The following is a 27,699-nucleotide window of genomic DNA, read 5'->3' as shown; positions in this document are numbered from 1 at the left end:
GACCAGTAGCTCTCCCTTTAGGCTCCGTATAATGACTTGTATATGGAGCGGGCACAAGGTGGCAGTGTTGTTTGATTTCGTCCTCATGAAATTACAGCGTTGGACAATAGTATGTGTGTGTGTGTGTGTGTGTGTGTGTGTGTGTGTGTGTGTGTGTGTGTGTGTGTGTGTGTGTGTGTGTGACACTGAGATACATCCAGAGCGTTTACGTAACACGCTTTACCCTTCTGAAAATACTTAGCCTACATGTAAAGTGAAAATGGACTCTTACAATAAAATGACATTAAGATTTATCTTAAAATTATGAACTTATTCATATGTCAAATGTCTATATATATATATATATATATATATTATTATTATTATTATTATTATTATTATTTAATAAATAATCAGGACTGAGACTAAAATTAATCTACATTCCTCTACGACATAAGACAGAATGAGTGCACGGCATAGTCACCTAATATGGGTTTAGTATTGTCTTTGGTGAAAGGCCTAATATTTATCAACGCAATTGTACAGTCTCATTGATAATAATATAATATAATCACAATAATCACAATCGTAAACAGAACCTGTGAAAGCATGTTTTCAACCATTTAAAAATAAGCTCAATAACGCCAAACCACACCCGTAAGGACATAATTTCTCTTGCGTCTTCTTAAAAATCATCAACTCATTGTCGTTGAGACAAATAATACAATCAACAGTAGGACCAGAAAGCAACAGCACAAGTCACTCGTAAATGAGGGGTTGTGTGTTCACAATCAATTAAGTATTTGGGAAAAGCCAGCGCAAATGGTTCCATAGGTTACATGCCACCAACTATATCCTATGTCAACTCAAATATCTTGCTTAATATCAAATCTCCATGTTGTGTAAGTGCACGTTTGTTACAAGCCAATAAGCAACGTAGAATCATTTACTTACCAGCGTTCTATGTTGTCTGTGTGACGCGCGTTTGGCGGTGTAGCAGCAGACAGATGATATGGCACTGCAATAGGATCTATGTCCCATTCTCCCGCAACATTGAAAATTGGTATCTTTCGAGGAGACAAAATGATATTTAGCCTACGTGCTCTAACTGCGTGCACTTCAGCTATCACTGCTGCGTTTTTCCTCTAGGGGAACAGATAGATAGAAAGAGGATTGGGGAGGCGGCGACGTCTGAGGACATTCAGTCATTACTAGTGACGAAGCAGACGAGACAAGATGGTGTTACAGAGCGTTTTAACATCCGCCTGAGATCGTGAGTAAAAGGAAAACGGGAGAAACGTCTAGTAGTCTAGATCATTTCAACACTACCGCCAGCTCGCTAGTCGATAGATGGTGAGATTCAGGGAAAGACAACAGCACAAAGTTCATGTTCATAGAGTGAGTACCACGTGGTTTGACGCAACCAATGGCCGCGTGTATTCAGTCGTAAACTTTTATTACTTAGCTGTAAATTTCCCCCTCTAAACAACTAGGAATGTGTTGCGTTTCACCCTCTCTCAAAGATCGCCTTTTCCATTTTCTTATTCGTTTTTTTTTTTTTTTCACTGCTTTGAGTTGATGTCAACTTGTTTATTAGTCCAATTTTAATAATTACCCAAGATTAATAAATACAGTAAACGTATATGCTACTGGGTAAAACTATGAGTAGCCTATAATGAAAAAGTGTTTTTGGGTGTCTGTCTATTACTGGCAAACCCTATTTTTTACTCATCAGACAAAAAGGGGAATACCCACTGTTTTGTGTGCCTAAAACGCATAATAGGACAAATATTCAACATTAAACATCCTATCTAATACAGCAAGTACCGGTAAGCTAATTTTAGTCATAGGGCCATTTTCATATTTACCCCATCTGACAATTTAGAGGTATTGTTTGGCCTTGTTGCTCACAGACAACACAAGCTGGTTGAGCCTATGTCTGCAGCCTTTCGAAGTACATCACATAACTCATTATACTTTATAAAACCATCATAGAACACGTTATACTAAACTCAGAATCTTTGGGATAAAGATAGTCCTCAATCCTATACGATAAAATAGGCTAATCTCTTTATCCTGTCAACCATTAAGCATTTGCAAGAAAAAAATAAAAGCATAATTATCACAGAGACAGGACTCATGCGTTCACTTTGTCAGAACCTTATCTCTTTAAAAGTCATAATAGTTACATTTTGATGAATTTATCATTTACAAGTGTTTCTGTAAACAAGCAAATTAAAGGGTGAACCCAATGGTCGCTTAGTAATGCAAGTCTTTCTTTTTTTAATGTATTTATTTATGCTACATTTTTAAACAACCATTTAAATAAAAAAATAAAAAATAAATAAAAAAACAACCGTAAAGATCTGTCCGACTCCTTTTTGGCTGCTCAAATATCTCAATTAGGCTACACAACAAATAATATCAGTGCAAAGCTAAGTCACGTCTCTTCTCTAAAATGAAGTCCCCTCTCAGCATAGCTTTATCAGATTATGTTGATCAGAAGTGTAAAAATGTAATTCGGTTGAAACAATTGATTCAATTAGTATGCTATTTTATACATGTCCAAGTCTACCATGTGTAAAAATGTAAGAGTTCGTAAGTGTGCGTAAGTGTTTTAAGTGTGCACTCTAGTGTAGTATTATGATGCAAGTATAGATGAAACATGCTCATTTTGTTTAACGTTTACATTATTATTAACGAACTAACGCTATTTATCAACACACTTATTGGCCATTTGTTTTCTTTTAACGAAATTCGTTATATGATTATGACAGGTTAATTGAGGGGTATCTGAAACATTTATTGGAAGCTGATATTATTAAAAAATACACCTGCATGTAATTAATTTCAAACATCCGTCAAATAGTTATGTGCAATACAAGATATATTGTATTCAGACAAGTCTGTGCATATTTATTTGTAGTTAATAAGTCAAAACATGAAATGTGGATTTATTAAACAACCAAGACAATATAACACCAAGGATTTTGTGACTAACTCAATTCAACAAGACGTTTCATAAAAATAATCGATAAGGTTCACAGACTTAAAAAGTAAACAAAGCATTCAAGTATTTTCTTTAATTAAAACTATTGCACTCTTCTTTTTCTAAAGTCTGATAACACAAACAGAATGCAAATCGTTGTACAAATATTATATCCTTCACTCTAAACAAGAAATAAAGATAAAAAATAAAAAGAAATCTCACAAACGCATGCATGCACACTTGCATACATACACAAAAGAAAGCATCCCCAGGTCCACGTTGGTTCCCTTGTCACTTGTTCTAGTTTGTCTGCACTGCACGGAAATCAAAAGGCAAAAACGTCTGCCCGGATACGACACTGCCGGGTTTACACCACCAATAAAGTTTACTGCAGGTATAGTAAAGGCCTAATTTGGAATGTAACAGCAGTGCTATATACAATGGCAAGGCAGACGGACAATGACCACTGCAATCGTCACTACCATAAGAACGTCCTGAAAATGCTTATTCCTAAACTAAAAATATATTTTTAAAACAGTGGATCAGCTACGAATCACCACGCACACACACACACACACACGCGCGCGCACACACACACACACATATACACACACACACACACACAAAAAGGGAAAGTGAAACATGTAAACGTTAATCCTTATTATCAGTAATACAACCTCGTTTCAATGCAAACGTAAGAAAATATTTTAGTAATCTTTGCTTAATGAGTCTTATTCATTTTCGGAGGTAGGCAGCAAACCACCGTATTTTTTACGTTAATGTTTTTGTATACTTTGAAGCATTCGTAGCATTTCTGTTGTTTTAAGATATTCTAAACGTAGGCAAATCTTGATATTCTTTCCTATTGATAAGAATCTGGTATTTTCCCGCAAATAACAAAGCATGAAATTCCTTAGGTGTTTCAGGTTTGCTTTTTAAGTGGCCTATAATACCCCGTAACTCTCCATGGTATTGAAATTAAATTCTGACATGCGGTTCACCCTTAATCTCTATGATTATATTTGTTTTTATGTTTTTATTTGGCTCTGATGCCATCAATTACGACTGCTTTATTAGGCACTAGACCCTTGTTATGACCTGTTATTACATGTTGTAAAGGAGACAACACTTTTCAGCCCTCGCACATAAGGTCGGCCACATTACGATTTTCACGGCGATAGCATATATTATTTTTGTACATCAAAACATTTTAAGCATGCATTCTATACATATCTGTTGCTAGTTACTAATTTGATTTCAGAATTTCTGCTGAATACCTAAATGTTCCTCATGAATCTTGTCGTTTCTGATTAAGGAAGACAATGACATTGAAAACATAGTAGCTCTTCTATACTTCAGAAGGCGTCTTCAGTGCACAAATCTATTCTTACTCTAAATAAGTCTTCCATATATGTCTTTTTGCACAGACATAGTTGGCTATATAAATAAGACATTCCTCGGTCATGGAAGGGAAGGTTAATGACAGTGAGTTTTGTTAGCCAACAATTTGGTCAGCTTGCTGGACAAAACATTATACCTTGTGTTCGTTATGGGTTTACTCACAAATCTCTTTGTAATTAGCCAGTATAAAAGAGGATATTCTAATGCATGTACACAATTTCGGTTACTTTCAAGTGACGTTCAGTTCTCTCATAGAAGACCAGCACAGGTGCAGACAAAGGAGATCGTCAAGATGTCTCCTAGCAAGGCCGTGCTATGAGTACATAACATGTGACCTGTCCGTAGATAGCTTATAGCCTACGGTTTGTTTCCCTCTGTTATTTTGTTATTTTGCTTTGAGGAAACTTCAGTAGGAATCAAACCTATTTATTTTCATGTCATTGTTATATATTTAATTTGTGCTTTTACTTTCATTTATTTTGCTGCAGCAGTTCAAAAATTTCAGATGGTATAGTTAAGGTATAGTTGTAGGATCGGTTGGTTATCCCGGTGCAAAGACTCATAAACATATATCTTGAGATCTTTAAGAAAAAGTATATATTTTCTGTGCTCATCATAATTAATAGTAAAATTCGACATACTTGACAATGAAACAACAGATAAAAGCATGATATTAATTTATTTGCACAATATATAACTTGGTATTTACCACACAATTTAGCTTGGACAGATAACGATACTTGTCCTTCACACTGAGAATCAAGTCAGAGAATCAACCCATTAAATCTCTAATGACATTGACAACAAAGAAAATTGTCCTAGCTGTATGCAGAGCTCCAGAGATTGAGTTTTTCTTTCTTTTAACGATGTGAGGACAAATTTTGTCACTTTGCACATATATTCACGTCCAACATCGTTTTCAATTATAAAACAGATCATAGTGGTGTACTTTAAATTTTATTTAGCCTTTTTCAGACATCACACAGATTTGGAATAATGTCTATTCAACAATACCATAAGAGCCCTGCTTTCGTGTTATTTGACATGTAATGTTATTAAGCAAGCAAACAAACAAACGAACAAAAAACAGTTTTCTTTTACATCTGTAGTATAGGCCTACTATCTAAACTTCCTCATTGTGGATGTTGGAGAAAGAAGCTGTTTTACATATTTTGCGACTTCGATGTTTTGTCAACAAGTGGAATCAAGCACAAATGAGACGTGAGAGAATTAGCCATCTTGTTTATTCTTCTGTTGATTTCAACAACAATGGCTAGGACACACGAATTTTTATATTCACACGAGGAACACCAGTAAAACGAGCATATTGATAACAGCAAGATATTACAGGACGTACAGGAAGATTATACTCAGTGCAATTCAAAATCTACGCTATCACACTAGCACGATAAAATGACTTTTTTCCCTTATAAAGTAGGGTAGCAATTAATGTGTTTGATCATCTACACATGAATGTGCATTTCTATAGGCAGTTTAAGTTGTTGGGGGAAATGTCTAAATATTTATAACAAAGCAGCGCCATAGCATGTAGAATAAATTAGCAATTCATTCTTGCCAGCAAGGCTTTGTTTTAGGTAGTGCCGTGAAACAATCTCTTAGAATTGTTAAATTGGCTTTGAGCAAATTGTGTCTTTCTAAGACCTCAAAAAGCTTGATTATAGTAAGTGTTTAAAGGTTGAATTACATAACTTAATTATGTATTTAATACACTAAAAAAGAGTCTATGAAATATCTAGGTAGAAATGTATATTGCAAATTTCCCATGATTAGGTAGCTTCTCTCGAGATTTTCAAACGATTGCAATCTCTGGTGAGTCCAATAAAATGATTAAAAACAAACAAACAAACAAAAAAAAAAAAAATTGTAACCTCACCTACTGACACAGAACAACAAAGAACAGTTAAGTAATCGATAAAGTATGTGTAATACAGAATGCATTTTCTACACTTGACGTCGCCTTTCTCAGTACAGTGGTACTAATGCAATATTGCCATATTCTGATTTCTGAAATAATATTACACCGAATAAACAGTCTATTCTTCTGTCAGTATGTTTTCCAATGTCAGCATGTTAATTTTATATACAAGACCAACATTTTTTGACAAGATGATATAATTATTTCATTATTTCAAGTTGTTGCATCTCGTAACAATTAGTCACTTTTATCCCCCAGACATATCAAGTATGGAATAAATATTAAACGCAGTTGTAGCGCTAATCATGCTGCTTACATTTCCCTAAATAAAATGATGGGTTATTGTGTTTCTGGTAGACGACCACTTTGAGTAATTTGTCAAATACACATCAACTTTTGGCTAATGGTAAAAGTCCTCTTGCGTTGGTTAAAAAAAGCGCTTTTTTCCTCTTTGGGTAGGTTTTAGGGTACTTTTGTATGGAGGGGGATTTTCTCACTTTTTGTCTTCTGTTTCATTGCCCATTCGCGAGACCTCTTCAATATCTGCCATATAACCATAAAAAAGACCATAAAATCACTCTTTGCTTTCCTCTTTCTCTTCCGTTTCCTTTTCTTCTCCTTCCTCCACCTCACCGTCTTCGTTGCCTTCTTCTTCGGCCTCTGCCTCAGTCTCTCCCCTCTGGCCCGGAAATTTGTCTTTGTTATTTTCTTTTTTCCACTTCATTCGGCGATTCTGAAACCAAATCTTCACCTGCCGTTCAGTTAAGCTCAGTGCGTGGGACACCTCAATACGGCGCTTGCGGGTGAGGTATGGGTTGAAGAGGAACTCTTTTTCCAGCTCAAGAGTCTGGTAACGGCTGTATGTCTGTCTTCCATTGCGTCTCCCAGGAGCTTTGGAGTGAAACGAGAATATCTGTCATTTACATGCCTTTACTGCTTCGTTCTTTTTCCATTGACATATTCTGGTGTATTATAATGACATCTAGATGTATTATGTACTAAGCTGCCATTGATATGTCTGTTTGAATGTAAAAAAAAGAATGAATGAACAGTTTGTTGTGCTGTTTATTTTTTATCCTCGTAACACACACACACACACACACGCACACACGCGCACTTCAAGCCAAGGCACAGTGAAGACACATGTAGTGAATTGTCTTGTGCCAGAATATGCCTTATAGTCTATTATATATTATCTCCAATGCCACCGCCATCAGAAAATATTGATATGAATGAATATGAATCTTGGACAGCCATTTGCTAATAATTGCTAATCCCGTCAAATAAAAAAATTGAAAAGCTTCTATGCAAAGATTTTCTTAATGGTAGATATATGCTATGTAATTTGATTTCTCTCATAAATGTGTTGTCTCTATCTTCGAGGTTAGACAGCAGTTATAATTCATGTCAGTAACGCACGCGCCCGTGCGCGCACACACAGACACAGTTACAGACACACAAACACAGGTAGAGGTCTTCATTGTATCCGCCACTCAAACAAAAGAAATTGATGGAAACCATCATGTCTTCATTCAGGTTCCTTAAGAGATAGTTTCTAATTTTAACTTTTGATAGTGTTAGTAGGCATTTTCTTTTAGAAGATCATTTGATCATCATTAAGCTATATTCTAATATTTAACGAGTTTTAGACTAAAAGCTGACGTTCAGAAATGTTCTCTTATATTTGTTTTGCGTCAGCAGGAAGGAAACGTAGACCAATGTAAGCAGTCGAAGAACGTCACTTTAAATAAATGAATTGCAAGACTGTCACCTGTCGACCCCTTCATGCTATAGCCTACTTTTATTATTACTATTATACTACTACATATTACAATCACGAATATCACATCATGTCCCATTAATGGTCACAAATGTGGCAAGGCAAGTGGTTATTTCAAACTGTGGCACTCTGAGTTCGGATAACCTCCATTTATTTTGACATTAACGAACAACTCCCTCGCAACACAGTGTAGCCAACAGCCAAAACCTCTGCAATCGTTTTACAAATAAGCAGTGAATGTCTAGTGAGGTGAACAAATGCGAAGCATGCATATTACAGCCATTATTAAGTACCATTTTGCAACATGAAAATGGTCGGTGTCTATCTCGGTTAATGCAGTTGGTAAACACTCTACACTACATGAGAATAAGGCTTTAACTCACTGACGCACAGTCACACAGAGACAAACAAATGACAGTTGATTGAACAGAATGTGAAATAGTAATTATTCTAACCGTGAGGCCGCATCCATGGGAACATGAGGCTCGGAGAGGAGTTTTGACTTAAGTGGCCTTGTCCTTCTCCAGGGTTAGTGCTATTGGACGATTTACAGTCTGGGTATTGCGCTAAGCTCGCCTCTTGCTGGGTACCATAAAGCGGTTGCCTCGGAAGGGCTTCATATCCATAAAATTTCGTTGCGTCTCCGTGACATGCCAGTGCACATGGGTTCTGTTGATAACCAGGGTTGGAGATACCCGTGGTTCCATGATGGAAAAAGTCCTGTACGTGATGCGACGGGTGTTGAAACCCCGGCGCAGCTGCTCCATGTCCGTACACAAGCGTGTGGCTTCGGGCAACGCTCTGTGGAAACCTGCAATCGTAGTAAGTTGGCTCTAGTGTTTCGCCGCCTTTGTATTTGGAAAAAAGTGGATTAACAAAATAGGAGCTCATGTTTATCTAGCATTAAAAAGAGTCAGTCTGTTTGAAAAATAGTCCCCTCTCTCAATGGTGGCAACCTATTGTTGCCGTTCCGAATGGCATGCAACGCAGACAGAGCAACCGGAACTAGATAGAGAAATGCTGCCCCTTCGGACAATCTGAGGCAGCTCCCACTTCAGCTCCCCTCGCTTAGTCTCACTCTCTTCCTATCGCCAGCCTTTTCCTTTTGCAGCCTCAAATCATGGCGTGAACAGTGAATGTGTGTTAAGGTTAAATCTGGCTAGCTCCGACAGCTCAGTCACAAGCTCTTACTTTTTTTTGCCTCCCACCCAACCACCCCCACTACAATAAGCCCCCTCCACCACCACCCCTTGTCCCCTACACCCCACCCTTTGCCTCCTCATCTTTCCAGAGGCAAACTCCGTTTACAGTCTTTTATTGAATAAGAACGGCTGCACGTAGTAAATGAGACATTGAGGGTTTTAATGATTGTCAGCACTTAACCGCAGGTTATGGCAGCTTCACGCTTTTTAGTCCCACGGTCACTTTAAAATCATTTCTCGGCTATTTCATTTATATGATATAGCTTGCATAATTTTATCTCAAAAAGACTATATACGCTCCGGTCATTACATGTACAGTCTCATAGGTTTATAAGGTTGTGTGTCGAGCCATAACCCACAGGAACTACGTTACCCAAGAGTAACAGTTAAAACTTTTCTCAGTCCAGCGCCAAAATCTGAGGCATTATCATGAAGATGACTGACACCGATATATCAGTTGTAATTCTCTAATATTAGAAAACAGTGAAATACAAAAATAATGGCAATTATTTAACATTATTATTATTATTATTATTATTATTATCATCATCATCATCATCATCATCATCATTATCATCATCATCATTATGTAAAATTGTGACAGATAATTTTGACGGTCACTTTGTTTATCTGAATTATACTGCCAACACACACACACACACGCATTGCGAGAGAGAAAGCTGAACATGCAAGCCTCTCTTGGCCCTCCTAAACCGTACTAAAAAGTTGTAAATCTGCCGCACTGACACAATAAAATTTCACAATCGATGTCTCGTTATTTCACTAGACATATTAATGGCTTGTTGTTTATTTCAACTTGGCTCATTCAGAGTCCTTCCCAAAATATGAGCACATGGTTTTGTGTCGTTATTTGACAATTTTTACACTTTGTTGTTAAACGGTAGAGGCGCACACAAGACATTTATAGACATCTCACAGTCTATAAAGATGCAGATTCTAGGTTATTGTTTGTCTCAGTTACAGGAGCATAGCTACTATGCAATAACAGGAATCGTTTGCTATGTATAAACCAATTATAAAGAAATTATATATAGGCTGTAATAAAAAAATAAAATAAAAAAATAAAATACATCAGTTTATTAATTCAAGGTTGCCCAACATTATTATTACTTTAACTGAAAACATAGGCCTAACGATTTTAATTTACAATTTACAAATGTAACACTGTGTGTTTGTTTTCCTTTTTCGATTTTCTTTTTGTTTACCTTCTTAATCTGACATTTAAAAGCCTAATTATTAAAGCAATTTAATCTTGCGTTCAGTGGAATGTCATTTAGGTGTCCTCAGTGGTATCGGAGGGTTGGTACGTGAATCAAACAAGTATCACAGATAAACAGGCCTTTTTCAAAAATAAACAGAGTGTACAAAAATAAATAAACTGAAAGCATATCCAGCGATGTGTAAATCAGAACTCACACGAAACTAAAAGGTTGTGATGATTTTCCAGGGTCTTCAATAAATTATATCAGCTATGGACGAAGCACACTGCACAGTGTGGAGGTTAAAAAAGTCGACACGTTTGTTTTACAGCCATCAGCGAGTTACACGGATTTCTGACAAAAACAAAAGACTATATAGGGAGTGTGAAAAAAAGGTTCGTAGTATTAAAATTCGAGAATATCTAACGAAACTTAAATACATTTAAAAAGAACAATTACTGTCTTCTAATAATTAGCGATAAAGGTGTATATGTATAGCTTCATTGCTTAAGCGTGTTGACATTTCTTTTTTTATTTTAGCCGAAAAAGTGATTAACAACGACGGCCATTCTTTCAGCACTTTTCTTGCAGTCCACTCCCAGGCCTCAGCGGCCCAAAATGCGTTAACTGTGAGTCAATAGCGCCATCTAGTGTACTTGGGGAAACTTTTACTTGAGGGAACTATCATTGACTGGAGGCCAAGGCCACAAACTTTGTGTCGCGATATATAGAGTAATCCAAATAAAATTGAACAGTGACAAAAAGCCTATTTGAGGCTAAATATATAGGAAATTCTTGACCGCAAAAACAAGTAACACTCTTTGTAATACTGGATATGTGCTTTAAGGCCTTACAACACCCATACTGTAAAGTAGATTTACAAGCATGTGTTAAGTGAAAACCAAGGATTTCGAGTTTAGTGTCTTTAAATGGCTTGGACTGACTCTTCAATGCATCTGTGGCTGTTGGTGGATAACGATTGCCTCTAGTCCAATGGACTAAATGGATCTGCACAACCATGAAAGCGTCCACCACCAACGTCCATTAAACCATAAAGTAATTTAGCCCAGACGTCTAGCCAGTTAGCCAGGTTGGCTTTGTTCGTCTGCATCTGAGACAAACAACACAAGCTTCAACAGGGTTGTAAAACTAGCATTTTTTGTTCTGGGCGGAAACGTAGTAGATCGGGCTTTGAAATCATCGCATCCTGTTCGTATTGTTAAGACTCACAAAAAGGCAATTTCAGCAGAGCGCAGGAAGCAAGTGCTAAACATATTAACTTTAATTATATCAATACCACAACTGCAACGCAGTATAAATAAACACAACATGTTTAAGTCAGATGTACATTGTAAATTAGGTTTATATTTCAACAAATGGGAACGTACACCGTAGTCTTCAAATGCTCAAACGCTTTCTCTTTACTGAGACTTTGGACTTTGATAAAAAATAACCCATTAGTGTTGCATTGGTAGTATTATTTATTTATTTATTTATTTATTTTTGCGCTATGTTGTTGACATTTCAAAAGTTGTTCAATTATATGTTTATATATTTTGTCGCTATAACATATAATCTCAACCTCATACTGAAATTCATGTGTAACTAAAAAAAAAAGACAATAATAATGCTGATAATAATAATAATAACAATAAACTGTTAATATCGTTATTTAATTTTCAAAACCAAATAAATGTATATGGCCTACACACACACATATATATATATATATATATATATATATATATATATATATATATATATATATATATATATATATGTGTGTGTGTGTGTGTGTGTGTGTGCTGTGTGTGTGTGTGTATATGTGTGTGTGTATATATATATATATACTGAGCCGTGTCTATATATATATATATATATATATATATATATATATAAGACAAGGCTCAATATTAATAAAACAGTGTTATAGTACTAGGAAACAGGCTTCCAATGAAAGAGGCAAATATGACATTAAGGCGCGGTAGTGGATGAGGCCTACTACCACAGGCGTTTCGGAGTTTGATCTTTTTGAGATGTGCAATTTTTAGATTTCGGCATACTGGTAGCTATACATACTGACTACCCATTTACAAAAGCCTTGCCATCGTGCACTCATTCCAACCTCGATACTTTCCAGATGAGAACATTGCCTGTGTAGGCCAAACTCTAACAGCCTAAACTCATTCCTGAACGCTGTTTTTGCTGCGAGTGTCGTCTTTATGCAGTCAAATGATTGGAATAAGACACAAAGTCATATTTACATGGTTGTATATATTTGTATATATATCTACAATCTATGATGAAACTCTTTTTACAGTTAAAGAATGTAAACTACACAAACAGGTACAACAGAAACAAACTAAGTACATCGACGTAAACACGTATATTGTTTTAACTCGGCTTTCAAACCTCCTAAAATAACGGAAGCATAGAAAAGAAACAATCACGTAGAGAGCATAAATTAAAAAACTGAAAATAAAGTTCAAGTATTTTCTCGCTGAAACTTCGGGCATCCTCTGTGTAGAGTCCACATTTGTGTTTGTGAGTAAAGAAACGTTATGTAAATCCAAACTACATTTAGCCTACTATTAATATGACTCAAGGCAGGATGGTAAAATTACACTTATATTAAATCATACTTGAATCACCACGTTGTAAAGGATATCCATATGGAAATTCGTTTTCTCCGTTCCTGTTATGGACCGAAGGTGCTAAATGTTAAGACTCGTGACGATACTAAATGATGATATTCCTTCAGTCTGCGTCCAACAAATGACTTTTGATTTATTGTTCTTTACTGTCGTTTTTTTCTTTGTTCATTTTCTTCATCTTCATCCTTCGGTTCTGGAACCATATTTTGACTTGTCGCTCCGTTAGGTTCAGGACCCTTGCTACCTCATATCTCCGGTCCCTTGTGAGGTACATATTGAATAAAAATTCCTTTTCGAGTTCGAGTGTTTGATACTTGGTGTATGGACAACGCTTCTTTCGGGTTGAGCGCGCGTGGATCCAGTTTGCCACGGGATTATCTGAAAAAACAACATTTAAAAAAATAGTGTGATTAGGGACTGCTGTAAGCATACGTGTTGTCCAAAACAGATAAATATCCCATTTTACCGGATTATAGATCCAAACATTTTCTTTCTAGATTATGACAGTCATTAGGCTACTTGTGGATACTTGTGGATACGCCTGACAACAGCTCTCGTTTAGGCAATCTTGATCAGCAATTGCATTTTCAAGATTAATACCTATAAATAGCTAATCATTTCATGAGTAGTCCCCCTCAGCTCTATCTGAAATGGCTTTGCAAACTCTTTAGGAGAGAGAAGTGTCGCCGTAAACTAGTGAATGTACCTATTTGCTTTATAGGCCCATAAAAAAAAAAAAAGGTTGTGACTCAAGCCTTCACAAGTCTACGCTCAAAGTTCTGCTATGCAATTAATGCACTGTGAACATTCCACGTGTTGTTTCTCGACGTAAATTGTAACATGTTAAATGTATATGCAAATTGCATTTAATAGAATGTTTCAAAACACCAGAAACAACTTTCCCTGTTTTCATATTTGTAATTTGTTTAACACCTTAATAGATATGTTGGCTGTAGCCCACAAAGTGTATATTTCAAAACAAGTCATATTAGTATTCGTAGGTTATAATTAAATATATAACCCTTGAAATCCAAACTCGCATCCTCAAGGTAGGCTACACCATTTCTAAATTTGAAAGGGTAATACACATCTTCACGTTTTTAACAGCTTGTATATTTACGACAAGCTAAAATTAATTTCTACACCAAACAAAGCCTAGCATATACATTTAACGGTATCGCAATTGAATTATGGTAGTAATAATAATAATTATAATAACAATAATAATAATAATAATAATGGCAAGGCTATTTCTTAACATCACATGTTACCATCTTTGCCAGACTTGTCTTTGAAGGAGACCATTTTTATAGCCCACTACCCGTTTTACAGCTTAATCCTATGGCGTTTATCATCAATGGATAGCCCCCAAAGCAGACTTGAGTCGGCCGAGTACAGCGGATGATGAAAGAGTATAGAACTTGGTTTTACGACGGACAACAGCCAACCACCAAGCGAATGCAATAAACTGAGAAGCATCCCGTAACCGGTTGTAAACAAGAATGGCTTTAACTTACTTGGGTCTAATTCAGCCTTGTCCTCTTTGTGCTTCCCGGAAGACAGGCTCTCCGTCTTAGGCGATGGTGTGTTCTGTTGTTTTTCTCTAATGTCGACGGCGGAGCAGTAGAGATAATCCGTATAAGTGCGTCCGTTCGAGCCCAGACAGTCTCCAGCACGAGGATCCTGGAAGGTATCGGGCTTCAGCCCATAGTGCCTGCTGTTGCCAGCATATCCTGGAAAAGACACTGTGCCGGGAACAGGCTCCAGCCAAGAGCGAACGTACCTTGAGTCTGTGCCTAGGTGATGTTGGTGAGTGTATGGATGGTAAACCACGGACGATTGGGAGTGAACAGGGGCCCAAGAGGTAGTAAAGACGGGTGGTTTCGGAGCAAAGCTGCAGGACGGGTAATCCGCGCATTCCGGTACCAGTGGCGTCGGGCGTGAGCTGGAGGATATCGGACCAGTAGCTGAGAAACGACTCGCCAGAACATCCTCGCTCTCATGGTTGATTAAGGAATCCACATAATAATTACTTATGGGACCCGTAGCCGACATGGCGATGTCTCCCTTCTCTTTTACATGCATCCGATTATTATATGGAGTGTATGTGTACTTTTTTATCTGACCGTAGAACAATCAAGACAGGTAATTATTTCAGAAAGCTTCTCCTGCTGGGATTGGACGCCTATGGAACACGTGATTACACTTACCCCCCTGAAAAACTGCACAGCAGATCAATGCGCGTTCTCTTGGAACAGCTATGCACTTCGAGCTTGCAGTAGGTTGCTTAATTCTACTGTTTTGTTTTGATTTAGTGCCTAAATACATGAACATGGTTGTGTTTTAATATAATATGATGCGACTGATTAATGCGGATGGGTTATTTGTAGTCTTAAAGAGCAGCATAGTTTATGTTAACGGTCTTACAAAGGGCACTATTTGTTGGTGTAATCAATCTCTGTCGAGTGAATGCTACTGTGCTACGGCTAGCCTTGTGCGCATCCCTCATTGAACAATATTATTCATTGAAAACTATTTAAAAAATAAAATTATTGTAATTTTCTTTCTCAGTTCCACTATTTCTATTTAACAATCACTTACTGGGATGCATTTGACAAATAAACGGCTCTTATGCTGTCCAGAGGGTTGCCTTTACGCACTAGAGTCCTATTTTCCACTAGTTTTAAATAAATACGATTGGGATCTCCCTCATAAAATGTCGTTTAAAAAATGGGGCGGTGGGAATAATAAGACGCCTAAAAACGCACCACAACTGCGGCTATATTCGTCAAGTGGTCGTGCATGCTTTTATGTCCTTCAATAAATTTTTACGAGTACCATTTGATTGTTCATAAACGTGTCGTTAATACAACTGCAGTAGAGTTCCTAGTATAACATGAAACCAACACTATGCTTGTGAAAGTTTTCTTATCAAACCTCTGTCAAACAGGAAGAGGACGAGTGACTGCACATAAACTCTACAAGCACACGTTTGTTTTTAATCTTTATCATCTTTTTAATCTTTACCCGTTTTACTGCGATGTTTGAAAATGCAGCTGCACCATAACGTAGACACATTTTGTAATTTATTTTAATGCCCCCTCTTTTTATTTTTTTTCCCTATTTGTGTGTATGTGTGTAATCAATCAATTTGTCCAGTCCTATTACATTTAATTATAGTTATTGTAATGAAACATGGTTACAGTTATGGTTAACTGTAAAATAACGCGACATTTTAGTTTTGCTTTCCTTTGCTTTGAAATTACTTATGAATATAAATTAATTCAATGATTTGCTTTCGTAGTTTCGAATTATTACCCGCTCACAAATAATATATAGCCTAATCTGATCCAATATATTTATGTAACAGTTTAATTCCATACCCCTTTTAACGCATAGAAAAATACACATTTCGAATACTATTCAATGAACGTCTGAATCGTTAAATTTCATATTTTTTGTTTGGTCTAAGCATATTTCGACACTTGGAACTATTGATTTAGGTCTGCAGTCATTGTCAGTGTTAGGCCCAGTATGAAACCGGCCACATGAGGTCAGGCTTTTTTCCCCCACCCCGGTTGCCGATTTCTGAAGGAACATCAGATATTGATCAAACACAAACTATATAATAATACGTGGTCTATAGTTCAACCCTTTAACATAAGTTACTGTTGCACTGCAAAATAGCTATTAAATCTCTTTATTCTAATAAACATTAGGCTATTTATGTTATGTGTATAGACCTGACCCAATGTAATAATGAGTGCCATTATGCTCCACTCTTGCAGTTTTAAAACATCTAACTGAAGTGTACAACTCTCGATTCAGCAAAACAACGGAAAACACAATAAAGAAAGGAGTTTATAAAATGGTTTATTTTTGGTAGGCCATCTACCGTACCGTACCTATTAACTGAACTTATGTGTTATATAGGAAGGCGTGGCCGCTTGTTGATAGCGTGAATCTGATTTCTACCTCAAATGTTTTATTTAATATATTTAATATTTTATATAGGCTACTCTGAAACAAACGTAAAACCTAATGCTAGAGCATGAATAATTTAAACCCTTGACGCGATGTTTTTATTTATTTATTATTACTATTATTATTATTATTATCATTATTTTTGCGTATTGTGGGAATCAATGCATCCTATCAAACTGTTAAAATTATTCAATAAAAAAACCCGTAGGTTATGTGAAACATTCTCCAACAACCACTGCAAATAACGGTATGCTATTCTTATAAAAACAGTGGCACAATGCAGCCAACAAGCCTTTAGCTGTGTTTTTCAGAGGGCGTGGTACCTGATGCTATCGTTTATCACTATCTGTTGTATCAATATCTGTTGTTCACTTGTGTTTTATAATTATTTTTTTTAAATGCATTTCTTAATAATATGTTCTGATATTTTTCATGCTCGCAATGTTAGCACTAACATTAACAGCTGATGTTGAGTAATATAATATTTGTGTTAATAAAGGAAGAATAGCCTAAATCAGTTTGTTTCCCCTGAATCTCTCATGAATAACACTTCGAGCAATAATTGTACTCTTTTATTCTCTGATTTATATATTCTTTCAGTCAGTGAAGGTACTGTATAAACGAATTAAATTAATTATCTGACTAACAAGGATTTGTTTTTTGTTTTTTTGTTTTTTTTTTCACACTCGATTCCAACTTTCAATATATTTTCAGGATTTTCATACAATTTGCTGGTTTGCTTTCTCCCAAGACCGAGCAACATTTAATTTGAAAACGACTAAATTGAAAGTTGTTCAATTATGTAGTCGCTTTGATTCATTTATTCAAGGATTCATTTACACATTCATTAATAATGGGTTTGTCGTGTTTTAAATGGACAACAGGCTCTCAGTCCTTCCTCTAAGTGTCCAAACTAGTGCAATATAATGTTAGCTAATGTCCTGGCAATAAAGATGTGCTGGGTGACTCAGGATAAAACTAAAACCCTGCAAAACACACGGTATATGCGCTAGCGATATTCCGAGCTCATTGACTGTTCTATTTATCTAAACATTTAGCTTTTAGAACATCACAGATTTTATACACATTTTTCTAAAACAAACCTGATCATAAGCTATCGTGAATTACAAGTACTTTGCAATAGGTACATCTAAAATTACACTTTCCACAATGTATAGCTAAAACACAGCAAAATTAACGTTTATGTGGTAATATTTACAGATGTGAATTTCCATAAACAACAGCTTTACAATATACGTATACATTTCTCTTGTATTAACATAATTTAAGCCTTCAATTAGATTTAAAACACCATCAGGGTACTTCCATTTGCGAGTCAGTACAGTACGTGCAGTAGGCTATCACAGCTAATGCACTTTCTTTTACGGGAATATCTAAACATAAATTTCCAATTTCTGCCTATATAATGGTGAAATAAGACTGGAAATTACACTATTACTGACTTCACTCTGATGGACTGCAATATTTTATTGTTAGATCGCACGATAACAGCTTACACAAGTGCACTTCAAAGTCAGGAGCAGGTTGAAAAAGCATTCTCTTAAATAGTCCTTCATCCCAAGTCATGACATGTTTCTTCTGAAGAATGCTGAGCGTTGTTTTAATGTTGCAGCAGACCTGAAATGTCTTGTTGGGTACACTACGACAATATGGTGGTATGAATATAGGCTACTAGCTACATTTTATTTAATTGTGATCCTATTCGCATGAACAAAATGGTAGGGCTCTGGGACTTTATGTGTGCGATGTATAACGTGCGGCCTTGAAGCTAAGGGCCTTGTTGAAAACAGTTGGTCATCCAATGCACAATGCATTAACAAAGCTTAAATGGAAAGAAAATTTTTGCATCTAAAGATAACTTCCATGGATCTCCAGAGTGAATTATTTACGCTGAAATATCCCCATATATTTGCTCCTGTTATAAAGGGTTCAAAATTATATATTTACAATATATTTGTGAAATGCCGTATTACATGCATCTAATTAAAATAAACGTTTTTTTTTTCTTCTTTTTTTTTTGTGCAAGCTCTAGTTATGTTGTCTTAATATTATTATTAGCCTATAATTATTATGTTGTACCTTTGTAAATCTTGTTATTTTATAGAGCGAGCGAGAGAGAGCGAGCGAGACGAGAGAGAGAGAGAGAGAGAGAGAGAGAGAGAGAGAGAGAGAGAGAGAGAGAGAGAGAGAGAGAGAGAGAGATTGTAGATATACATTGTGTAGTATGTCCTTTGGCGACATATACACCACTTAAGCGACAGTACAACTTAAAATATGGTTGGTCTGTGAACTACAACAACAACTACAGCAACAAAGATAAATTAATGTATAATGTGTCACTGGTCCGGCCCAGGTATTCACACCATCTTGTGTATTAATACAGTACTTTTTTGGCTGTACATTAAATTGATCTGTTGTGTTATTAAAGCAGTATTGAACACTTACCCTAAGAAAAATTACTTTATTTAGCATAGTGACTTGGCTGGTGTGGCTCACAGTACTTTGAAACTATTTTCGATTGGAACCCCTTATTTAGGTCTAGCTGCAGTTAGACTTTGATACAGACAAACACGTAAACTAAATGCAAAGCGAAATGTAATATTCGGTTAATTTGCAGAATATAATATAACCTACGTTTCTATATGTGATGTAATTCAAAATGCTAATTCGTTCAAAATGTCAGTGTGTTCCTTTGCTGGCCTTTATATCTATTCGCTCAAATATATACAGCGTAACATAAGAAGTTGAAATCAAAGAAGAAAAAAAACAATCTTGTCATGGCTAAAAAAAATAATTCCCATTCTTCCTGGATGCTACCGACAAATTCACTGAAAACCAACCAGCTTTCATAAATTATGTTAGATTCCAGTCAAATACTACCTGGGCATAAGGCCATCCATTAACACTCTACATAAAAGTCTTCCCCGAACTAGGGAGAGGCCATTGCTAATGCTTCTGTCTAATACAGTCTGCTACAGTAAATGCGTTACACGTTTGGTAGTATTTCTATGCTTTTAAATGCAAGCCATGAACTTCATTTTTAAACATTTCAACATGCAGTTTATATATTGAGTAGGAGTTGATGTTTTGATGTCCACCAATCCTTAGGCTATTTGAAGATATTGCCGCTATATCCGCATGCTAGGCGGCAGTGTCCTGTGGGGCCAATACGCGTGCTGTAAACTCTTTGTTGGTGACGCATTCCAGAGGAGAACCCCATTCACTCAAATGAATGAAAATGACTTTGGATTCCAGACTGTCTCCTCCCGTCGCAGAACAGCTGAAGACGGGGAGGGGGTTAAGAAAACAAGCAGATATGGTGAAATCCAAAGGCTACTCTCCCACAAGAAAGAGGACCAGTCGTTCATGATGCCTTACGCAAACAAACAAACAAACAAACATCTTTCCATAAAATACTGGCTTAATTACAGTAGCCCTATGACGTACAATACAGTTTAATGTATTTTCTCTTTAGAAGGCATTGCGCTTTATTACTTTATAGCGTCAATAAAGACTGAGATTTTATATAGCGATGTGGAGTAGCTCTTATTTCCATGTACTTGTAACAATTGTGTGATTTAGTACACTAGCCTTTATTCTTTTTTCTTTATATATATATCCAGTTCTGACTGTAATACTTATAAGTGTCTTATTTGCCGGGTATAATTTACAGACAAAACTGTTTTGGCTTGTTCACTGGATTTCCTGTAAAACTGTTCAATGGGGACTTTAAAACATTTAAGACATTAAGGCAAGTTTTCTGTAAAACTGATTTAAAACTAGATGTAATGTGAAAAGCGCTATACAAATAAAAATGACTTTAATTGTTTTGGAGTACTCTATAGCCTATCATTTCCTTCAATTCGAGACCTGTGCATCGTTTTACAAGCGTACAAAAAAGGTTTGCGAAATTTGCAAAGAAAAGACAGAAAGAAAGAAATAATAAATGAAATAAAGAAAGAAAGAAAGAGAGAAAAGAAAGAAATCACCGCATGCATTATAAATCCAGTTGAGAGGTAACCTAAAAATGTACTTCATGTGGTGATATGTATTAACTGGTGTTATTCAAGTTACAATACTCAAGTTATATTTTATTCAAGTTATACAATATTTATTTAACATAACTGAATCAACCTGACTTCATTAGTTTTCAACAACAAAAATAACATTTAATGGTCAACAATGGCACCTTGAGGTAACAGCACAGTTTCACTTTTTGCTGTTTTTCTTTCTTTCTTTCTTTCTTTCTTATTATTTTTTTAGGAAGCTACAGGTCAAGCATTGTTAGCCTTGGATACAGCAAGTGAAGTATGTTGTGGCAACGCTTTTAAAGTATGGGCTAGCTAGTACTGGCTACTGACTACTAATACTGCTGCTCCTAACATCAAGATGTGTATTATAATTATAATGTTTAGTTTGTTATTTACAAAGGCCAATTGAGATGAGGCGCTGGCAGGTTAAATGATGTGTGGCTGCCCAGATGGAAAATGTGTAAAAGAGAAATAAGGAGGAACACCTGATTCCAAACGAATAGTTTGATCACCTTCCAGAAAGAACAGTATCAAAACCAGACAATGACACTTGTGGCAAAATGTATAAAATTTGTAAATATGTTTAGTGTTTGACTTTTACATATGTAGGCTACAAGCCTCTTTGCACGCACGTATAGATTTGGATGTGGAGAGCATAAACAATTTACATGAATCCATAGCTGATCCCCACCTGAACACGACAGTTAACAGAGGATTATAAAAATGGCATTTTATGATTTAGAGCATATGTTGTTATATAATTATGGGGGGAAGATCTTTCTTCTTTTGTCTGTTATTCGAGTTTGTGTCCATTCTCAGTTGTCCACCAATCCCTCAACTTTCTATCTTATCTGCTCCCTTTTTCTCTTCTCTCTTTCTATGACTACAATCGCACTATTTCAGTCACTAACAACATAATGTTGACAAAGTGGATAAAACTCTTGAGAATAGTTTGCAATTAAAGAATTAGCTATATTAAGGAACCGACAACTTTGCCCCATGATGTTTACAGTCCTTTCTCCCTCTGAGAGTCTAAATTCGCTTTACAGCCCGACACATAAAGGCAAGCAAAGGAGAAAAAGAGCCCGCTGTGGCTATAACCGTTCAGTTCATTTACAATGCCATTTGCGAAGACTTCATTGCACAGGGTGTAATTTAACGGCAATTGTAGCCCTTGATGAAGACGAACTGACGTAATCAAGGCAGTTTCTTGTTGTCGAGCCAGGAAGCCAATCCCAACAACATGAAACTACCTAAACCACGCACCAGCCGTGCGTAACGGCGTTATCCAGAGGAGAAGACCAACAACAAACTCTGCACAGTTAAGTAAGGATTTTATTCCATTCCTCAGTGCTTTGAGTGTCAATTTAATGAAAGCTGGTCTGTGATGATACTAGTTTGCCGGACAGTCCAACGCTTTCGGTTGTTTTAATAATTAGCAACCCGCATTAATATTTCGGACGCACAAGTGTCTAAAAACCAACAATTTAATTGTGTCACACTGACATCATTAAGATGCAAATATATGTAGACCTGCAACAAGAATAATATTGTCAAAAGAGATTCCTGTGGCTTTTTTTTTCTTTCTTTCTTTTTTCTCAGAAACCAAAATGCACCCGAAGTCAAATCAATTTCTTAAAATTCCAGTAGGAGAGAAATTGTCCTGCAGAGGCCTTACAGACAACTGATATTTGATTTTTAACACATAATGCTATTTATAAGTCGACCTCCACAACTTTAACTTGTGAATGGAGGTGCATTATCTACAACAAACCTTTCTTATCATCAACTGTTAGACGTACCAAGAGCAAAGTGCATATCTGAAGTCCTAAAAAATGCAACTGTAGTTCAAATCAAAGCTGTTACCCAAGTCAACTCTTTAAACGCAGAACGTATCGAGAATAACCTCACTCGAAAAACAAATAAGGAAAACGTTTTCCTACCTTGAGTTTTCTTTACAGGGTCTGATAAACGTAGCCCATAGGATCCTCTCATTCATTCGCTGTTGTTGTAGTTCTTATCATTCATCCGTGTTCAGTCCATCGCATCATAGCGTTAAATTACTCCATATTGGAAGTTTCTGGTTCCAAACAGCCAGACAGACCGCAGAGCGCGTCGGTGAGGCCAGCACATTGCAGTCCCGAGTATGTGAATTAGCCCTCCTCCACTCACCTTTTAATGCATCTTTACTGCAGCAGCACATTATATTTGCAGATCATAAAATCCACCCCCAGCGCTTTCCAGGACCGTCATGACATTACAATTTTATGACCTTGACTTACTGTGGTCACCTGGATAATATTTAAATCAACTTTATGGGTCTCCCACTCATATTGAAAGTGCTATGCACTTTCTCTTTCTACCTCTCTTCCCTGTCTTCACCAAAATGTCGCTTTGTCAACAGAGTCAAGAGAAAATAGGCAAGGGGAAGGATATACCAGGACATTAGATTTTCCCATCCCCTGTTTTATTTATCAGCCTCTCGAGTTAAACATCAAAATTACAATTACACTTATAGAGCAAAGCATGCAAAATACAGAGCACGCATTGTATGGGACAAGCGCACTGACGGCAAACAAGCTATTCTAAGACATCAACATCTCTTTCTAAAGATTCGGAGTTGAGGAGTTTAGTAATGCAAATCTATCACGAATATTTGCACCAAGCGTCCTTTTAATCCTCAACTGGCATATACAATGTTATTCTTGTGTGTTTCTCAATGATAGGTTAGGTTCGAGTGTTGACTAAATGTATACTGTTTGCAAGAGGTTCCAGTTCTTTTAGCAATAAATGGCAGAGGCCAGCGTTTTACCCCGCTTTGCTATTTTATATTGTATATGAGTCAGCATGTGAATAAATAGGAGAAATTTTAGGGAAAAAATAGAAATGGGCAAAACGTGGGGAAACGAGAGACAGTATGTATTTGATTAATATTTATTTTGTCTGTTTTGTTTTGTTTTTTAGCCCTCAGTTGAAGCTATAGCCAGTTAGCTCCCGGACGCGACTTTCACTGTTGAGCTTCTTTAGCTTCATCCTTCTGTTTTGGAACCAGATCTTGACCTGTCTGTCTGTGAGGTTGATACTCTTGCTGATCTCCAGACGGCGCTCTCGAGTCAAGTACATGTTGAACAAGAACTCTTTCTCCAGCTCAAGTGTCTGATGCTTGGTGTAGGGACATCTCTTCTTTCGTCCACTTTTCGCTTTTAGCCAGTTTCCAGCTGCTTTCTCTAATTTATCCTCATCTGCAGAAGTCAAGAAAGCACAATTGATAAACCGAAGTATGAGTGCTAGTTAACAGCATTGACTGTGACGCTGCATTTGCTTATTTGAACATAATATGTGCTAAAACACAAAAACTTTATATCTCATTATTTTATTTATTTATTTATTGAAGAATAAACATTATACCTAAATGTATATATTTTAAGTCTGTGATCTAATGGTTTAATCTAAAATTGGCTTGTTCTTAGCTACGTTAAATTTTTGGAGATGCCGTCCCCTCAGTTACCCAGATTGAACATGTCTGATATTTGCGATGATGCATGTTTGAATCATTATGCAACATTATTATCTGTATTGTCAGTTTCACTTTTTCAATTACAGTTTCTATCAAATTTCCAGTTGTGTGGCTTCAATCCCTCCAAGCCATAAGTATGCATTTTTTCCCCATTGAAACGGCATCGTCAAAGGTAATATCGGTTCAAGGGAAAAAGGCAATGTTCGTAATGATATTAATGATGTGTGTGTGTGTATATATATATATATATATATATATATATATATATATATATATATATATATATATATATATATATATATATATATATTCGTACTTGTTTCAAATGGGTTACATTTTTCAGACTTGGCTACATTTTAATACCAGGGATAAAATAAAAAGCGTAGGGGACCTTACATTTTATATATAGAATTCGTGGGAGCAATTCAGTGTAAAGTTAGCAAAATTAAGATGTTTAATCTATTTATAACTTGCTTAGTTATATTTTGCTCATATTAATACCACACATTTCGGTTCATATTTCACTTTAGTTTAAATGAAATTCGATCGCTATTTTAAAACAATAACAAAACATGGGTAATTACAAAAGACGCAAGACATATTTAATTAATACAACATTTTAAATAAGATATTTTATATATAAACTTCAATATATCACCTTTAATTTAAACGTAAAATGCTGTTTCGTTAAATGTCTACAAAACCCCCTAGAAATATTTTCACATGTCAGAGTAATTCTGTAGAAATCTGTACTACCTTTTTTGATTTAAAAGTAATTCAAATTCTAACCTAAAGAAAATTACTTCCACTCACATTGATATCGCAGGCACAATACATGTATTATTTTTTGGGGTCATGTTAATGTATCGGTAGATGCGCATCATTGCTTTGCAAGAGTATGGTTACGAATAAAACCTGCAAATAAATATATAAATACATAAAATAAAAGAAAAAATATATATATTAAAGGCAACTGTCTAAATTAAAATTCAATATGGTTGAAAATATTTTCTACAGGAGATGTCCTTAAGTGTAAAACTATTGCGGGTAAAACTATACGACTGTGAGCTACCGACTGGGTGTAATAAAAGTATTTTTTAATGCAATTAATGTGTATTGTTTTAATGCAATTTAATGTGTATTGTTTTAATGCAATTTAATGTGTATTGTTTTAATGCAATTTAATGTGTATTGTTTTGTTTTGCTCTGCTGTTCTTGGATGGATGTGTGTAAGAGCGCATTAAAATCGTTGTGCTAGCGTAATTTTTGTCTCTCTTTGATCCTGCCATTAAAAAAAAACTATTTTAAATACGGTCTTTATTTTAAAATAAATAAATAAATAAATAAATAAATAAATAAATAATAATAATAATAATAATAATAATATATATATATATATATATATATATATATATATATATATATATATATATATATATATATATATATATATATATATATATATGTAAAAAACACTGATTCGGTTAATGATTCTTTTTAAGTAACTTCTGTTATTTTACTTTGACAAAAAATTAAGAACTCATCTTGGGTATATGTTCTTGCTTGTGTGAATATAGGAATCAATAAAAAATGTTAATAGAAGAACTCATCTTGGCCTGTAAGCGACACAGTTTTAAGATGTTAACAGGGCCTAACCAGTCGTCGGTGCAACAAGCTCTTCCATTTTTATATGTAACTTGGTTGTCAGTTCACATGTTGTACAAACATGGAAGCGCACTGTGATTTTGTGTGTGTGTGTGTGTGTGTGTGTGTGTGTGTGTGTGTGTGTGTGTGTGTGTGTGTGTGTGTGTGTGTGTGTATGTGTGTGTGTGGCAGAGCGAGAAGGAAATAATTGTATCACCTTTCAGTTCGCTCTCGGAATCGTCGGTACAACAACTGTCTGTTTTTGAGACACTCTCCTCTTTTCTAGACTGTCTCTTATCCATGTCGTCCTCCTGCGCATTCCCTCCCTTGTCTTCTTTGTTGGTTTTGACATATGGTTCTCCAGCTATAGCCTCTTCTGGCGTTGGTATTCTGGGTATTGGGTTAAAGTCCGAGCCGAACTCATCTCCGTGGCGGCTCCTTTCACTGGTGTACACCTGGCTCCGTTGGAAATAATCGGGGGTGGAGACGGTGCTTTGATTCGTGTGGCTGCTATTGTCTCCCAGACGGATGTAGGTGGATTTCTCCTTGGCGCTGTCGATATCAGTCTGGTAAAGACAAGGGATCGCTTCCTCCTTCACATTACTAGCAGCTGGAAATGAGAATGGGTGCAAAGTCTGGGCAACAGGTTGAGAGCCTCTGTAAGTTTTAGAGCCTGCAGTCCAAGTGTCCCGCTGCGACAGGTAATGCGAATGCTGGTAACTGCTGAGATGCATCCCACTCGGTTGCAGCTCATCCCGTTTGGAGAGAGGGGTACCAGCAATGCCAAAACTACCCATCATCATGGAACAACCATATTCTACAGACGTTTGCATATACATTCCAGAGTTAGTGGAATATCCCTCACCTCTGTAAGGAGATGTTCCTCCCACCAGCGAGTCCATCAGGAATGTGTTGGCTGCCACGTTGTTCGGGCATGACATTTTGTTACTAAGCTTGTTTTTACTTTTGATTTAAAACAATCTCCTTTATGTTGAAGACAAGAAGACAAGGACAGTAGGACGCTGACATCTTTTGGGGGGGCGAAAAATATCAGCAACATAATTATAGATTCAAGGCGCCTTGTCATGTGATTTTCAGACCAATCGGCTTTTGAAAGTGGCCTTGATGCGCCAGACCGTCCTGACGTCACTGGGGTCAAGTTGGTGAATTTATGTGGCACAGCATGGAGCAATAGCGCCATCTAGCCGATTTTTTACGGACAAGGAAACCAATAACAGAACAAAGAACAATCGTTTCCTCCGAATAATCAGTTACGTTTCTTTTGAGGCTGCAAAATGAGCACGAAAGCGTGACAAGTAAATTAAACACTTCGTTAAATGA

The 27,699-nt window shown here is 36.3% G+C and overlaps 3 protein-coding genes and 1 long non-coding RNA gene across 4 annotated transcripts in view; all 4 read right to left on the bottom strand.

The window, feature by feature from the left end:
* The window catches only part of LOC127419147 (uncharacterized), a 50,525-nt gene extending 49,199 nt beyond the window's left edge, over positions 1-1,326 (bottom strand). The window contains exon 1 of the long non-coding RNA XR_007893613.1: positions 934-1,326. This is a non-coding gene — a long non-coding RNA (uncharacterized LOC127419147). The remainder of the gene's footprint in view (positions 1-933) is intronic.
* Positions 1,327-5,029: 3,703 nt separating this feature from the next.
* LOC127419489 (homeobox protein Hox-C8a-like) lies at positions 5,030-9,270 on the bottom strand. The gene is made up of 2 exons (XM_051660913.1): positions 8,541-9,270; positions 5,030-7,196 (listed from the first exon to the last, which is right to left on the bottom strand). Exons 1-2 carry the CDS (start codon positions 8,974-8,976, stop codon positions 6,880-6,882), a joined length of 753 nt encoding a protein of 250 aa, XP_051516873.1. The 5' UTR covers positions 8,977-9,270; the 3' UTR covers positions 5,030-6,879.
* Positions 9,271-12,589: 3,319 nt separating this feature from the next.
* LOC127419133 (homeobox protein Hox-C9a-like) lies at positions 12,590-15,874 on the bottom strand. The gene is made up of 2 exons (XM_051660286.1): positions 14,679-15,874; positions 12,590-13,539 (listed from the first exon to the last, which is right to left on the bottom strand). Exons 1-2 carry the CDS (start codon positions 15,244-15,246, stop codon positions 13,295-13,297), a joined length of 813 nt encoding a protein of 270 aa, XP_051516246.1. The 5' UTR covers positions 15,247-15,874; the 3' UTR covers positions 12,590-13,294.
* A 7,788-nt stretch (positions 15,875-23,662) lies between these two features.
* On the bottom strand, positions 23,663-27,379 carry LOC127419198 (homeobox protein Hox-C10a-like). Its single transcript, XM_051660400.1, has 2 exons — positions 26,576-27,379; positions 23,663-24,439 (listed from the first exon to the last, which is right to left on the bottom strand). The coding sequence occupies exons 1-2, from the start codon at positions 27,297-27,299 to the stop codon at positions 24,165-24,167; spliced, it is 999 nt and encodes a 332-aa protein (XP_051516360.1). The 5' UTR covers positions 27,300-27,379; the 3' UTR covers positions 23,663-24,164.
* Positions 27,380-27,699: the final 320 nt, after the last annotated feature.

The sequence above is a fragment of the Myxocyprinus asiaticus genome, chromosome 28, assembly GCF_019703515.2.
Source record: "Myxocyprinus asiaticus isolate MX2 ecotype Aquarium Trade chromosome 28, UBuf_Myxa_2, whole genome shotgun sequence".
NCBI lineage: Eukaryota > Metazoa > Chordata > Actinopteri > Cypriniformes > Catostomidae > Myxocyprinus > Myxocyprinus asiaticus.
This window is presented reverse-complemented; position numbering and strand designations above follow the sequence as displayed.

Bases quoted from the DNA above. Each gene is read 5' to 3' on its own strand.
- LOC127419489 (XM_051660913.1), bottom strand. From the start codon at position 8,976: ATGAGCTCCTATTTTGTTAATCCACTTTTTTCCAAATACAAAGGCGGC. The intron at 7,197-8,540 runs GTTAGAATAATT...TTCACTCCAAAG, and splicing joins CCCATGGATGCGGCCTCACG to CTCCTGGGAGACGCAATGGA.
- LOC127419133 (XM_051660286.1), bottom strand. From the start codon at position 15,246: ATGCATGTAAAAGAGAAGGGAGACATCGCCATGTCGGCTACGGGTCCC. The intron at 13,540-14,678 runs GTAAGTTAAAGC...TTGTTTTTTCAG, and splicing joins CAAGGCTGAATTAGACCCAA to ATAATCCCGTGGCAAACTGG.
- LOC127419198 (XM_051660400.1), bottom strand. From the start codon at position 27,299: ATGTCATGCCCGAACAACGTGGCAGCCAACACATTCCTGATGGACTCG. The intron at 24,440-26,575 runs GTGATACAATTA...TGACTTCTGCAG, and splicing joins TTCCGAGAGCGAACTGAAAG to ATGAGGATAAATTAGAGAAA.